The sequence below is a fragment of the Asterias amurensis genome, chromosome 12, assembly GCF_032118995.1.
Source record: "Asterias amurensis chromosome 12, ASM3211899v1".
NCBI lineage: Eukaryota > Metazoa > Echinodermata > Asteroidea > Forcipulatida > Asteriidae > Asterias > Asterias amurensis.
The window spans coordinates 12821984-12837870 of record NC_092659.1 but is presented as its reverse complement, the minus strand read 5'-3'; the positions used below and the strand labels follow the sequence as shown (position 1 = coordinate 12837870).

Genomic DNA, 15887 nt, shown 5'->3' with positions numbered 1-15887 from the left:
CTGATAGAAATTGAAGGCATCCTCAATTCCAAGCCATTGGGATACATCTCATCTGATGTTGCAGACATCAATCCCATAACTCCAAATATCCTACTGATGGGACGCCATGACCAGTCACTTCCACAAGTAGTATACCCTGTCGACGAGCTGATAGGACGACGCCGATGGCGCCACAGCCAAGTACTAGCGGACCAGTTCTGGTCACATTTCCTGAAATACTACCTGCCAAGCCTCCAACTTCGCCCAAAATGGCAAAGGGACTGCCGTAACCTCACCTGTGGCGATGTTGTCATGATTGCCGACCCTCAGCAGCCTAGAGCTCATTGGCTAGTTGGTAGAGTCATCGAGACACTTCCTGGAGTTGATGATCGCATCCGAGCGGCCAGAGTTAAAGTCGCTGATCGTGAATACACCAGACCCGTTGCGCGTCTGATACGCCTACCTGAGATCACCGATAGTGAAGACCCTTAGAGATGGACACCTATCGTGGACTTTTGAAGACTTTCTCTGTTTGATAAAATTTAGAGCCTAAATTTGGGGTGGCTGTCAGAAAGTCTCCGCATCAGGACAGTTTTTGTTCTCTCTTGAATCAAAATCTCCAATGTTTCCATGATCATACCAATCGCCATTTTACAAGTCCGAATCCAAACTAATCACGTAAATTCCTCAAATAACTCCTAAATATCCAGGTTAATCCAATCATCGAATCACTTCTATTAATCACCAAAGTCCCGTGCGTGCATCTTAATCGTGAGTACTGTTTTAATTATTGCAAAGGGTGATTTAAGGGAAGTTGGTTTTCCATGTAATTCACGTTTAAATTTGTTTACATCCACATTGTTGCAATGCATATAAATGTACATGTAGGCCCATATCATAGCGTATAATGTATAACGATGATTACTGTTACCAGCCCAATATGTATAATTGATTGGGGTTAATTTCTGCTTTCTCTATAGAACCACGGGTATATGATCACCAATAAAACACTACAAAAAGTACAAGCAAAGTTCAAGTACACCTTCTTTTCAATACCAACTTACGAATCTTTCAGTGTTTGATAAGCATCCTTGATTGCCTTGATGCTGTTAAAGACGAGGTCATATATCTCAAAGAATGGGGCCATCAGATCCTTGATTGGTTCCATTGGTTCCATCAGATCCTCCAAGATTGACTCGATCTCTGCCTGAACTTGTGTCCTCAGGGTGTGCTGTGAACATGCAATCAAATTAATTCTGAAGATTAAAACGAATATTTCCGAAAAAGAAATTGTTTTGAAATCTCTCTATTTATTGAGAATGATGCACATACAATAAATATTCTTAGCATTATTTGCAGATTATCTTACCGAGTCCAGGGCGCCCCCAGTCAGCTTCTTGATGGGATCATCAGCACTCTTAACCTCATTAACCCACACTTTAAGATCTCTCCTGATGTTCTCAAGGTGCCCGATTAATTCTTCAATCATTTCGCCAATAAATGTGGGTAGATCAAACCAGTACGGTCGTTGACCTAATAAATGAAAACGTCACCACAGTAAACAATTACACAAGAGGAAACAATACTAATTTACAATTTGGACTTATTCTATCTTCTTATACTGATCTAAGATCCTTAACCTCTTTTTAACGTACCTTCCTTGAAGAAGTTGGCTTCCTCCACTTGTTTTCTAGCTTCAACTATTGAATCAACAGCTGTTTTGATACTGTTAAAAACAAATTGAAAAAAGACGCATTTTTTAGGGCAGAATATTGTCCAAACCTGTTGAATTTCTTTTATCAAAACCGAGGCAAACACACAAAAAAGGAGACAGTTACATGACATTATGTCCATTGAAAGAAATTTCTTTTGTTTAAACATGGATAATTGAAACGGGTTACAAGGTAAGCTATCCATAATATTCTTTAATAAATCATTCCAGTACCAATTACTAATTTAAATTAATCTGTCTGGTCTCTTGCCAACGAGCAAGAGGTACGACATTTGCCCTAGAATGGCAAATGTATTGGTATCAATTTCTAACCAAATACGGATACGGTCATGAAATTCCAACATGCTCATTAGACAGTGCTTTGTACATCTAGGCCTATGAGGGTAAAACCCCAATCTAAACTTTAATATTTCAAAACGTGTTACTTAGTAGGTTATAAGGAGGGCAGCAAATCAGTATGGCTTACCTCCAATGACATTGCTGGTAATATTCATATTTTATTTCACATTTTATGTGTGACCTGTTTAAATTATTTCTCTATGGGAAAAGTTTAGCCAATGAATCCGTTGACTTTTGTTCCAATACTCACTGTTGTAATAGTTACAAGGTTGGAGACTTGGTTATAAGTTGAAACACAAAGGTGTATTGAGCAACTATAGAACTGGTTGTGTGACATACACTGGGCTTATTGGCATATGAATAAACATGAGTGTAGACTTGTACAAGTCCTTCGTAAGTATTATCACAACATCTTCCCTCTTGAGAACTTTCTAGCAAGGGCTACAGACTTTTTTTAAAGGCTACAAACTTTTCTAAACAACTGATGTGGCAAGGTCAAACCACAAACTTATTTTTGACATGCATATATACATGTATAGAGTTAAAATGATAATGCATTTATGATGATCTAATGTTTAACACAAGATAACATAGTAACACAGCATTATATATGCTTAAATGTCAACAGAGTTACAGTGTCTCAATCAAACGCTTTGGGCGTCTCATGGTGCGCTAGGATCTCCTAAAAGTCTGCTTATGCGGTGACACAACAGGAGTGGCACTATCCTGTTGTGTCTCAGTTTTTTCAGGATGTTCCTTGGCAAGCTGAAGTTTCAGTTCCTCCACCAGCAGTTTAAGATCAACAAATGTCTGCTTAGGAACAGTGTCCTTTCGTATGGCACCTCTATTGCGACGTAGGATCCCACCACCTTCAACCTCGATTTCATAGAATCGGAGAACAGTGGCTCTCACCGTCAATAGTCCCGTGCGATGGTCTTGCACCCTGACTCGATCCTGAGGATTAAGCGGTTCCAGAGAGTGTGCTTCGCGATCATGCAGTTGTTTCTGTTGAATTCTACTCTGAATCTTGTCCGAGACCACACCTTGTTGTACTTCTGGTTCCAAGCATTTTGGGTGAACAGGCAGGGTTGTCTTAACGTGCCTATTCATTAGCATTTGACTTGGAGACAGTCCGTTTTGAAGTGGTGTGGAGTGGTAGGCTAACAGGGCTTTGTGAAAATCCTGCTTTGTTTCCTGACATTTTTTGATCATTTGCTTTACAGTTTTCACAGCACTCTCTGCTAATCAATTAGATCGAGGGTAGTGCGGGCTCGAGGTCTGATGTTCATACCCCCAATCTTTCGTGAAGTCTGCAAATTCTTTGCTTCCAAACTGTGGGCCATTGTCTGATATGACCACATCAAGTACGCCGTGTCGTGCAAACATGGATTTGATCGCGTTGATCACAGCTTTGCTAGTGGTGGTGGTAACGGTTATCACCTTAATGGATATCCAGAGTAATAATCACAGACTATCAAGTACTCTTTTCCTCCATTGGTACCGATATCTGCTCCTACTCGTTGCCAAGCTCTGACTGGTATCTCATGTGGATTGAGTGGTTCCACAGGTTGGCTTGGTTGATACTTCTGGCACGCGTCACATTGGCTAACTACATGTATATTACTGATTTCGGCATTCATGACTGGCCAGTAGACAGTATCCAGGCACGACAGCGGCATTTCTCTATTCCCATGTGACCTTTGTGAATCTTGAGCAACACATCCTTACGAGGCAAGCGAGGGATTAGAATTCTAGTTCCTTGAAAATCACATCCTCGGCCACTGACAGCTTGGCTTCACTATTCCAGAAGGGGCAAACGTCACTCGGACATTGGTGTCGTTCCTGTGGCCAACCCTATATTATCATGCGCTTCAGGTTGGTCAGTTGGTCGTCAGCTTGAGACTGATCACGTATCTGATTAAATCTGTTGTCAGACACGGGCATTGTCTCTATGATCATATCAACAAATGCTTCCACAACAACATCACACGCTGCACTTGCGCAGCTTCCCCTTTGTCAGCGTTACAGTCTGGTGCATGGGATAGGGTATCAGCGACGACCAGTTGTTTCCCAGGAGTGTAGAATAAATAATTTCGTACTTCAGCACCCTGAGCAGTAGTCTTTATACTCTGAGTGGGCAACAGACTGATAAGAGGCTTATGGTCTGTCTCAGCCTCTACTGTAGCTCCATAAATGAACTGATGAAAGCGCTCACATGCGAATACAATTCCAAGGAGCTCCTTCTCTATCTGCGCGTAACGAGTCTTCGCACTAGTCATGGCTCTCGACGCATAGGCCATGGGTGTCCATTTGTTGTAATGGAGTTGCAAAAGAACTGCACCAAGGCCGTCCTTACTAGCGTCGGATGATAGGCGTATTGGGCAATCTGGGTCATAGTATTGGGTCAGTATTTTGCTGAAGTTTTTAAGCAATTATTTCGTTTACAGTACCTGTCCAGGAGAGTCCTTAGTACTTCTGACACCATGTTGTAATAGTTACTCCGCTGGAGACTTGGTTATAAGTTAAAAAACACAATGGTTTATTGAGCGCCAAGGTAGGAGGAGGATGCAACACCACAAAGTAGCCACAGCAGAATACCAATTAGAATGCTTATCCAAGGACTTTTATTATAGACGGAGAAGATCGCAACAACAAAGATGGCGATGTAAACAAAGGCAAACCCCTCGCAAGAGGGCGCTATAACAACTACTGGCGCGACTACTTTTCTTTCGCTTAAACAAATGAAAGAGGGGAATGAAATCCCTTAAACAGAGAACACTACATGATAAAGAGTCAACAGTTAAAAAGTCTGAGGTCCACAGAAACAATGGACGGATGTCAAGCCACAAACAGGATACGAGGAACGCAACCGCAAAAGGGAACATAGAGCCGTCATAGGGATGGACTACCCTCTGGCCCTGGGGGATTATTCTGCCCCAAATAAACATACAACAAAACGAGCCAAAACACAATCCAACAGGAGAACGAGGTGATTAGTCCGTAACATAGTCATCAAGGTACTTGGGAGGACGAAGCAGACTTATACCAGCGCCTCATGGCATTTGTTGAGGATAATTTGCTCCAGTGCAATGGAGGAATCTCCCACCATGGGAAGAAGTCACTGAAGATGAGGAGCTCTCCCCTTCCCTTGAGAATTTTGTTGTCCTCACTTGGCTCCGCCTTATCCACACCAACTTACCAAAATTTGTCAAACAACGGTACGGGACGGAATTACGGTCACGCACCCTAGCTTCAATCAAACCGGAAATTTCCCAGGCCTTGGACTCACTGCTAGATGAAGTGCATAACAGTGACGATGCTAAGGCCATGCGAGCCTTCACCACTCGCCCACTGAACACACCTCGTACTGCTTCTTTTACCTCTGCCCCCAGCGGCCGGTTCCCCCCCAACTCAAAGCCCCGTCCTGCACGTCCCCAGAAGACATGCCCTCTCTGCAAGCAAGTCGGTCGCAGTGACACCCGCCACTTCCTCAGCGAATGCACATACTTACCAGAACATGACCGTAAGTACATCGTGAGAGCCCGACAAGTTGCGGACATATTTGATGACCAGCCCACAGATATTGAGTCGGATCATGATGGGGATTCATGCACCTCGATCCCATCTCCCCATGTTGAGACCCCTGCGTCATTCCGAGTGCAGATCAACCAATCCCCCTACATGGACATGTTTTATGGCCATCATACCACCCGTGTCACCATTGATAGCGGCGCCACGGGCAATATGATTCGTGCATCCACAGCAAAGTGCCTGGGTGCCCATATTACCGAGAGCTCCCAATCTGCTCACCAGGCTGATGGTTCTTCACCACTCACCATCACTGGTGAAACTCGACTCAGACTCACTCGCGACAACCATACCTTCATGTTCGAGGGCTTGGTTGTTGATAACCTTGATGTTGACATCCTTGCCGGCACGCCATTCATGTCTGTGAATGATATCGCAATCCGCCCTGCCAAACGTCTCATCACCCTTGGCGATGGATCCGCAATAACATATGGCTCGCCCAAGGGGCCCTCGACAAGCAATGCCGTACGACGTGCACACGTTTTGCGTGCACCCACCTCTTCCACCACGGTTTGGCCGGGGGAGTTCATTGAGCTAACCCTACCAAAAGACATATCAAATGATGAACTTTTTGCTCTTGAGCCTCGCACGGACACAGCCAGGGCAAGACCCGATCAGTCATCGCGGCTGTGGCCTCCCCCCGACATCTTCACTTCTGTCGCTGGAAGAATCCGCATCCTCAACAGAACCGCAAGTTCTCAAACGCAATGAGCACTTCTGCCAAGTTTGCCCCGTCTTCACCCCTTCCCCCGTCACCCGATGTAGTACAACAAAGTGTGCCCTCTCACGTCACTCCGAAGGCCCGCCCTGCCATCGCTCAACTCCATTCACACTACGCCCCAGCTTGGACCCCGACCACAATTTGCCTGACGACACCAGAGCACTGTTCTCATCTCTTATGGCTGAATTTGATGAAGTCTTTGATACCGAATACAAAGGGTACAATGGTGCCTCCGGCCCCTTGAGGCTGTCGTCAACATGGGTCCCGTGCAACCTCCACAGCGCAAAGGCCGCCTGCCCCAGTATGCACGTGATAAATTGTTGGAGCTACAGCAGAAGTTCGACGAGCTTGAAAAAAAAGGTGTCTTTGCTCGCCCCGAGGACATCGGCATCTCTGTGGAATACCTCAACCCTTCATTCCTCGTCAAGAAGTCCAATGGCGGTTTTCGATTGGTCACGGCCTTTGCTGACGTTGGCCGTTATAGTAAGCCACAGCCGTCTCTCATGCCTGACGTCAATTCAACCTTACGCCTGATTGCACAGTGGAAGTACATCATTGCCACAGACCTCACCAATGCCTTCTATCAGATCCCCCTTTCAAAAGCCTCCATGAAGTATTGCGGAGTCGCCACTCCCTTCCGCGACATCCGTGTCTACACCAGATCAGCCATGGGCATGCCAGGCTCCGAGACAGCCCTTGAAGAGCTCATGTGCCGCGTACTCGGTGATCTTCTCAAGGACGGTGTTGTCGCCAAAATTGCTGATGACCTCTATTGTGGCGGAAACACACTAGACAGTCTTCTCACCAACTGGAGGCGTGTGCTTCATATCCTTTATACCAATGGCCTACGATTGTCTGCTAAAAAGACAGTGATTTGTCCGACCACCACCACTATCCTCGGATGGATCTGGTCTTCAGGCACCCTTCATGCCAGCCCTCACCGTATCGCCACCCTATCAACATGCGCAATCCCGGAGAGAGTATCCGCACTGCGTTCCTTCATCGGTGCCTACAAAGTACTCGCGCGGGTGCTCCCAAACTGTGCCTCAATCCTTTCCCCATTGGATACTGTCATAGCAGGACGCCAGTCCTCCGATTCTATTGTGTGGTCCGACGAATCTCGTTCTGCTTTCAAGAATGCACAGTCAGCTCTGTCGGCGTCTCGCACAATCACGCTTCCTCGCCCTTCCTGACCAGTTATGGATTGTTACTGACGGTGCAGTTAAGAACCATGGCATTGGCGCCACTCTGTACGTTACCCGCCAAAACAAGCTGTGCCTCGCTGGTTTCTTCAGCGCCAAACTCCGCGGCCGCCAACCCACGTGGCTGCCCTGTGAAGTTGAAGCCCTTTCCATTGCTGCATCGACCAAGCACTTCAGCCCTTATCTCATCCAGTCGACTCGCAATGCTGCCATCCTCACCGACAGCAAACCTTGTGTACAGGCTTACGAGAAGTTATGCCGCGGTGAGTTTTCCTCGAGTCCCCGCGTCTCCACATTCCTCTCTACTGTCAGCCGGTACCAAGCGACTGTACGCCACCTCGCTGGCTCTGCCAACATTCCGTCTGACTTTGCTAGCCGTAACGCCCCAGCCTGCTTGAGCCCTCCTTGTCAGATTTGCTCATTTGTCCAACAAGCTGAGGAGTCTGTTGTATTGCGCGTATCGGCACAGGATATTCTCACAGGTAAAGTGAAGTTGCCGTTCACGAGCCGGGCTGCCTGGTCTGCAATCCAATCTGAATGTCCTGATCTACGCCGCACCCGGGCACACCTGGTGCAGGGGACACCTGGTGCAGTGTTGAGGCAAGATGTGGTGAATGAAGTGGCAGTTTCCCGGAGCACGAGGATGAGCTGGCGATTACGCTTAACTACATCGGCAGCGAAGGAGAACCCAAGAGCATCTGGGGGGTCGGACGAAGACTGGAGGTGGATTGTAGATGGGACAGTGCGAAGTGCAGCGCACTGGTGGCATCCGGTTGTAACTGTGTCAATCGACTTGTCCATGTCGAAAGCAAAGAAGTAACGATGAACGATTGACTTGAGCTGGTGGCTAGATGGATGGTCGAGTTGAATGTGCTGCGCTGTGAGTAGGCCATCTAAAATTTGACGAGGCACAACGATGCATTCACGAGTTGGAGCGAGTGGAACATCGCGACGAACGACGATCAGACCGTCCTTGGCCAGGGATGCAACCTGAAGATAGCGCTTGACATCTTTAGCATTAGTGACCTTTTTTGAGGGGCGTGTCCCCTGCACCAGGTGTGCCCGGGTGCGGCGTAGATCAGGACATTCAGATTGGATTGCAGACCAGGCAGCCCGGCTCGTGAACGGCAACTTCACTTTACCTGTGAGAATATCCTGTGCCGATACGCGCAATACAACAGACTCCTCAGCTTGTTGGACAAATGAACAAATCTGACAAGGAGGGCTCAAGCAGGCTGGGGCGTTACGGCTAGCAAAGTCAGACGGAATGTTGGCAGAGCCAGCGAGGTGGCGTACAGTCGCTTGGTACCGGCTGACAGTAGAGAGGAATGTGGAGACGCGGGGACTCGAGGAAAACTCACCGCGGCATAACTTCTCGTAAGCCTGTACACAAGGTTTGCTGTCGGTGAGGATGGCAGCATTGCGAGTCGACTGGATGAGATAAGGGCTGAAGTGCTTGGTCGATGCAGCAATGGAAAGGGCTTCAACTTCACAGGGCAGCCACGTGGGTTGGCGGCCGCGGAGTTTGGCGCTGAAGAAACCAGCGAGGCACAGCTTGTTTTGGCGGGTAACGTACAGAGTGGCGCCAATGCCATGGTTCTTAACTGCACCGTCAGTAACAATCCATAACTGGTCAGTAGGGCGAGGAAGCGTGATTGTGCGAGACGCCGACAGAGCTGACTGTGCATTCTTGAAAGCAGAACGAGATTCGTCGGACCACACAATAGAATCGGAGGACTGGCGTCCTGCTATGACAGTATCCAATGGGGAAAGGATTGAGGCACAGTTTGGGAGCACCCGCGCGAGTACTTTGTAGGCACCGATGAAGGAACGCAGTGCGGATACTCTCTCCGGGATTGCGCATGTTGATAGGGTGGCGATACGGTGAGGGCTGGCATGAAGGGTGCCTGAAGACCAGATCCATCCGAGGATAGTGGTGGTGGTCGGACAAATCACTGTCTTTTTAGCAGACAATCGTAGGCCATTGGTATAAAGGATATGAAGCACACGCCTCCAGTTGGTGAGAAGACTGTCTAGTGTGTTTCCGCCACAATAGAGGTCATCAGCAATTTTGGCGACAACACCGTCCTTGAGAAGATCACCGAGTACGCGGCACATGAGCTCTTCAAGGGCTGTCTCGGAGCCTGGCATGCCCATGGCTGATCTGGTGTAGACACGGATGCCGCGGAAGGGAGTGGCGACTCCGCAATACTTCATGGAGGCTTTTGAAAGGGGGATCTGATAGAAGGCATTGGTGAGGTCTGTGGCAATGATGTACTTCCACTGTGCAATCAGGCGTAAGGTTGAATTGACGTCAGGCATGAGAGACGGCTGTGGCTTACTATAACGGCCAACGTCAGCAAAGGCCGTGACCAATCGAAAACCGCCATTGGACTTCTTGACGAGGAATGAAGGGTTGAGGTATTCCACAGAGATGCCGATGTCCTCGGGGCGAGCAAAGACACCTTTTTTTTCAAGCTCGTCGAACTTCTGCTGTAGCTCCAACAATTTATCACGTGCATACTGGGGCAGGCGGCCTTTGCGCTGTGGAGGTTGCACGGGACCCATGTTGACGACAGCCTCAAGGGGCCGGAGGCACCATTGTACCCTTTGTATTCGGTATCAAAGACTTCATCAAATTCAGCCATAAGAGATGAGAACAGTGCTCTGGTGTCGTCAGGCAAATTGTGGTCGGGGTCCAAGCTGGCGGAGTGTGAATGGAGTTGAGCGATGGCAGGGCGGGCCTTCGGAGTGACGTGAGAGGGCACACTTTGTTGTACTACATCGGGTGACGGGGAAGGGGTGAAGACGGGGCAAACTTGGCAGAAGTGCTCATTGCGTTTGAGAACTTGCGGTTCTGTTGACGAGTTGAGGATGCGGATTCTTCCAGCGACAGAAGTGAAGATGTCGGGGGGAGGCCACAGCCGCGATGACTGATCGGGTCTTGCCCTGGCTGTGTCCGTGCGAGGCTCAAGAGCAAAAAGTTCATCATTTGATATGTCTTTTGGTAGGGTTAGCTCAATGAACTCCCCCGGCCAAACCGTGGTGGAAGAGGTGGGTGCACGCAAAACGTGTGCACGTCGTACGGCATTGCTTGTCGAGGGCCCCTTGGGCGAGCCATATGTTATTGCGGATCCATCGCCAAGGGTGATGAGACGTTTGGCAGGGCGGATTGCGATATCATTCACAGACATGAATGGCGTGCCGGCAAGGATGTCAACATCAAGGTTATCAACAACCAAGCCCTCGAACATGAAGGTATGGTTGTCGCGAGTGAGTCTGAGTCGAGTTTCACCAGTGATGGTGAGTGGTGAAGAACCATCAGCCTGGTGAGCAGATTGGGAGCTCTCGGTAATATGGGCACCCAGGCACTTTGCTGTGGATGCACGAATCATATTGCCCGTGGCGCCGCTATCAATGGTGACACGGGTGGTATGATGGCCATAAAACATGTCCATGTAGGGGGATTGGTTGATCTGCACTCGGAATGACGCAGGGGTCTCAACATGGGGAGATGGGATCGAGGTGCATGAATCCCCATCATGATCCGACTCAATATCTGTGGGCTGGTCATCAAATATGTCCGCAACTTGTCGGGCTCTCACGATGTACTTACGGTCATGTTCTGGTAAGTATGTGCATTCGCTGAGGAAGTGGCGGGTGTCACTGCGACCGACTTGCTTGCAGAGAGGGCATGTCTTCTGGGGACGTGCAGGACGGGGCTTTGAGTTGGGGGGGAACCGGCCGCTGGGGGCAGAGGTAAAAGAAGCAGTACGAGGTGTGTTCAGTGGGCGAGTGGTGAAGGCTCGCATGGCCTTAGCATCGTCACTGTTATGCACTTCATCTAGCAGTGAGTCCAAGGCCTGGGAAATTTCCGGTTTGATTGAAGCTAGGGTGCGTGACCGTAATTCCGTCCCGTACCGTTGTTTGACAAATTTTGGTAAGTTGGTGTGGATAAGGCGGAGCCAAGTGAGGACAACAACATTCTCAAGGGAAGGGGAGAGCTCCTCATCTTCAGTGACTTCTTCCCCATGGTGGGAGATTCCTCCATTGCACTGGAGCAAATTATCCTCAACAAATGCCATGAGGCGCTGGTATAAGTCCTCTGGGCGTTCATCCGGTTGGAGGTGGATGTCAGCAAAATCGAGTAAGTGTGCGCCAGTAGACTGGAAGCCATAATGGAGGCGAATCACTTGCCAGATATTACAGATTGATGTGGACGATTTGATAATGGTGTTACGTGAGATAACAGGGCAATAATTTGCAATCTGGCCCAGCATAAGCTCAAGCATGTTGACTTTCTGTTGAGCTGTTTTACGTTGGGGCAAGGGGATGTCATCGGCATCATCAGTGAATCCACGGAGGGGAGAAGTTTTGGCCTTTTTCTCCCACTGTGAGCCATCGAGTAGAAACGGAGCAAAATTCTGGTCGAGGGAGAGAGTGTAGTGCAAATTCTGACGCCAATTTTCGAAAGAGTTCACAGTTTCAATTTTATTCAAGCACCACTGTTTTGGTGCCCGATGTGTGGTAGCCATAGTAAGTAAGGCGGTGAGAATAATGGCTAAAAGGCAAAGCAAAATGTATGGTACGATTAGTCAAATGTATCTTGACTGCACTGCCGCTCACCTGTATAGTGAACTGAAAGACCACGTTGTGACGAACCGGAGATCCGTTGCGTTGGAACGGCGTCGAGAAAACTGCACTTTCTTTCACCTTTATGGAAGCGAGGGACGTTTCAGAACGCTGCCACCACGCCAAGGTAGGAGGAGGATGCAACACCACAAAGTAGCCACAGCAGAATACCAATTAGAATGCTTATCCAAGGACTTTTATTATAGACGGAGAAGATCGCAACAACAAAGATGGCGATGTAAACAAAGGCAAACCCCTCGCAAGAGGGCGCTATAACAACTACTGGCGGAGCAACTGTGGAACTGGTTGTGTACGGGGCTTAATTACTGGCATATGAATAAACATGAGTGTAGACTTGTGCAAGTCCTTTATGTAATAGTTTCGCTCGGCCCCAGCGGCAAATCTATCCAGAACAAAAGCAAGGCGCTGGGGACGAGCGAATGTAATAGTTTGCTTACTTTAAAGCTAAATAACGTGCATAACCATGGAGGAAGAAAGTGAAGAGGAGAAGCTCGAACGACCCGCAAAACCGCAGAGTAACAAAATAATACACTGACAATGCCCCTGTCTGACCAGTGGATAAAAGATAGGAGCCTCCAGCTGGACGGCCGATTAACGAGCAGGATTAGATCTCTTTGTACCAGGGGCGTCAATCCGTCTTGAAAGGTGGGGGGACATAACATTTACGGCGTGGGGTCCGGGGCCCGCTTTAGGGCCCCAGGAATTGTTTAGTCCGTAGATGCTCTCTGGTGCAATCTATGGAGTCTGAGGGGTGATGTTCCCCCCTCTCAGATTTAATGCCTATTTCAAGCTATGATGCACCTATTTTTGCTATCATGGTTATTGTACCTAAAAAACAACTCAATTATAGCTTCGTAATATCCATTTTGTTTCTGCATTCTAATGATCAGACGGCAGTTCATCCCTGGTGGGTATTAAAGATGGAGCCTGCTATAAAGCGGAACGCGAAGCCTTTTACGGCCTTGGGTCCGGGCCTAAGGGCTCGGGAAAATTTTGCATTCTAGATGCTCTGAGGTGCAATCTAAGGCCAATGAGAGGCATACAGAATGGCACAGAACATTTGTAAAATGTGAGCAGCAGTAGAACCTTTTGAGTTAACAGCATCTTCAAGTTCGGATCTATGAACCAAGTTTTAGGGGGAAAATCTGTCGAAGAGTGAGCACACGAGTGCGAAACCTTTACGGCATGGGTCCGGGCCTGGGAAAATTTTGTATTTTTAGATGCTCTGTGGTGCAATCTTAAGGCCATTTAGCGGCCAAATGGCAAACGAAACAGAACAATGGGAATATTGTGTCCCAGTGCTCCACAGTTCCACAGTGCAAAACATGAGTTTCATGATAAAGGTGGTCAAAAGACACGGGGAACAGTTGATACTGTGTCCCCCACCCTTCGAAAATGGGGTGGGGGTTCACGTTCTTTCCACTCTTTCAGGGGGGAGGTGCAAATCTGTTAACGATGGACCATGCGTGTGGGAAGCCTTGACGTCGTGAATTTGGCCCGGGGAAATTTTGCATTTTAGATGCTCTGTGATGCAATCTAGGGCAAATTTTGAGGGGGGACAATTGATATAGTGTCCCCCACCCTTCAAAAAATTGTGTCATCCTTTGCCCACAGGATTAATGCCCATATAGGGACACCAGGTTTCGTCTTACACAGGGCAAAACTTGGGCTTCATGATAAAGGTGGTCAAAAAAGTGGGGGGGGGGGGTACATTTGATATTGTGTCCCCCACCCTCCAAAAGGTGGGGGGGGGGGGGGGGACATGTCCCCCTGTCCCACCCCTGATTGACGCCCATGCTTTGTACAGAAGGTTTGGTACCGCCAGACTGCGTCGATCGTTGCCTTCGTGTAAAGTTGAACCATTGGAGACAAGAATTGTGAATATACACGTTTTCATTTACCGTTTGTGGTGTTTCACGGAAACATCATGGCATATGTTTACATTTTTTGTGATTTTCCGGTCACTAGCGGTGGTTCAAAATTTAGGTATTAGCACACGAGGGTGGTTGGTATTCAATTGTGTTTTTCGATTTGGTGGGCACAAGTGTACACAATTGTTATCAGGTCTCAAAAAAGTAGTTTTTTCTGTAATATATCCATACGACATACGACACCATAGTCGAGTGAAGAACCAAGTGCGCACGCGCAAACTCACATACGCCAGGTCGCCCGTTGTCTGTATAAGGTAGTGGGTGATTACGAGGTGTCCTTAAACGACCGCGGTACCACGGGTTCGACGTTTGCAGTCTCTTCGTTCGAGCTCCTTCTCTTCCTTCCTCCATGGTTATATCGCATTCGGCTGAGTCTTGTCCTTGCTCTACCGTTTTAGAGAGTAGTTGTCTACACAGCCTTGATCAAGGCTAAATACTCACTTGAAAACTCCCTTGAAGATGTCTCCAATAGCCTTGAGTGGTGTTTTGAGTAAATCTCCGATGATATTAGATATACTCGTTATGGACCGCATAATTTGTTCGGCTGCCCAGGGTAAGGTCACAGTGATAGCCTCATTGACAGCCTAGAGAAACAATTTTCAAACAATCACCACAAATGTTTTGAATTATTAAGTTACATTATTTCGGTTTACATACATAGCTGAAAACCTTTCTTGAAGTACATTGGATAGGCTATGTGATTGCCTTCTTGAAAAAATAAACCTTAACGGCACAAACTCTTGGTGGTGCACTTTTACTAATTATTGTCGTAGATGTAAGCCGCATTTTGATATCTATATAGACTTAAAGGAACACGTTGCCTTGGATCGGACGAGTTGGTCTTTGAAAAGCGTTGTAACCGTTTTTTATAAAATGCATATGGGTAGAAAGATGTTGTAAAAGTAGAATACAATGATCCACACAAACATGCCTCGAAATTGCGTGGTTTTCCTTTTACCTCGTCGACTAACACGTCGGCCATTTATGGGGTCAAAATTTTGACTCCCATAAATGGCCGACCATGTTAGTTCGCACAGTAGAAGGAAAACCACGCAATTTCGAGGCAAACTTGTGTGGATCATTGTATTCTACTTTTAAAACATCTTTCCAACCATATGCATTTTATAAAAAACGGTTACAAACGCTTTTGTTTTGACCAACTCGTCCGATCCAAGGCAACGTGTTCCTTTAACGATACAATATGAAAACGGATTATGAATCACCCTCGGTACGCTTTATACCCATAAGATGTAATACAAGGATACACAAAGAGGCAATGGATACCAGAATACGTGTTTTTTTTTTTTTTTTTTTTTTTTTTTTCTTTTGTAATGTAAATAAAACAGTTTCACTGACAAAGTCATCCTGAACTACTAATAAAACTAGGAAAAATCACCTGACGTTACTTTAAGTTAGTGAAAAACATAATTTAATCAGCAGACACAATAATATGCATGACATTCAATATTAAAGGCAGTACACGTTTGGTAATTGTCAAAGACCAGTGTTCTCACTTGGTGTATAAGCATTAAATAACAAGCCGGTAAAAATTTGGGCTCAATCGGTCATCAAAGTTGAGAGAAAATGATGAAAGAAAAAACACCCTTGTTCGACGAATTTGTGTGCTTTCAGATAGGAATAAAAGACTTCTAGCTAGACGTCTTTTAATATTTTAGTGAGAAATTACTTCTTTCTCAAAAACTACGTTACTTCAGAGGGAGTCGTTTCCCACAATACTTTAT

General features: G+C 47.1%; 1 protein-coding gene across 3 annotated transcripts in view; it reads right to left on the bottom strand.

The window, feature by feature from the left end:
• The window catches only part of LOC139944885 (uncharacterized), a 175711-nt gene that overhangs the window by 103108 nt on the left and 56716 nt on the right, over nucleotides 1-15887 (bottom strand). Inside the window, exons 21-24 of one of the 3 annotated variants that reach the window (XM_071942035.1) lie at nucleotides 14587-14729; nucleotides 1635-1705; nucleotides 1349-1512; nucleotides 1044-1210 (exon numbers count right to left, since the gene is read on the bottom strand). In XM_071942035.1, the coding sequence (XP_071798136.1) occupies nucleotides 1044-1210; nucleotides 1349-1512; nucleotides 1635-1705; nucleotides 14587-14729 (545 nt within the window). Of the gene's footprint in view, nucleotides 1-1043; nucleotides 1211-1348; nucleotides 1513-1634; nucleotides 1706-4500; nucleotides 4599-12187; nucleotides 12400-14586; nucleotides 14730-15887 lie in introns of those variants that run through there. The other 2 variants (XM_071942037.1, XM_071942036.1) reach the window with 2 other exon arrangements.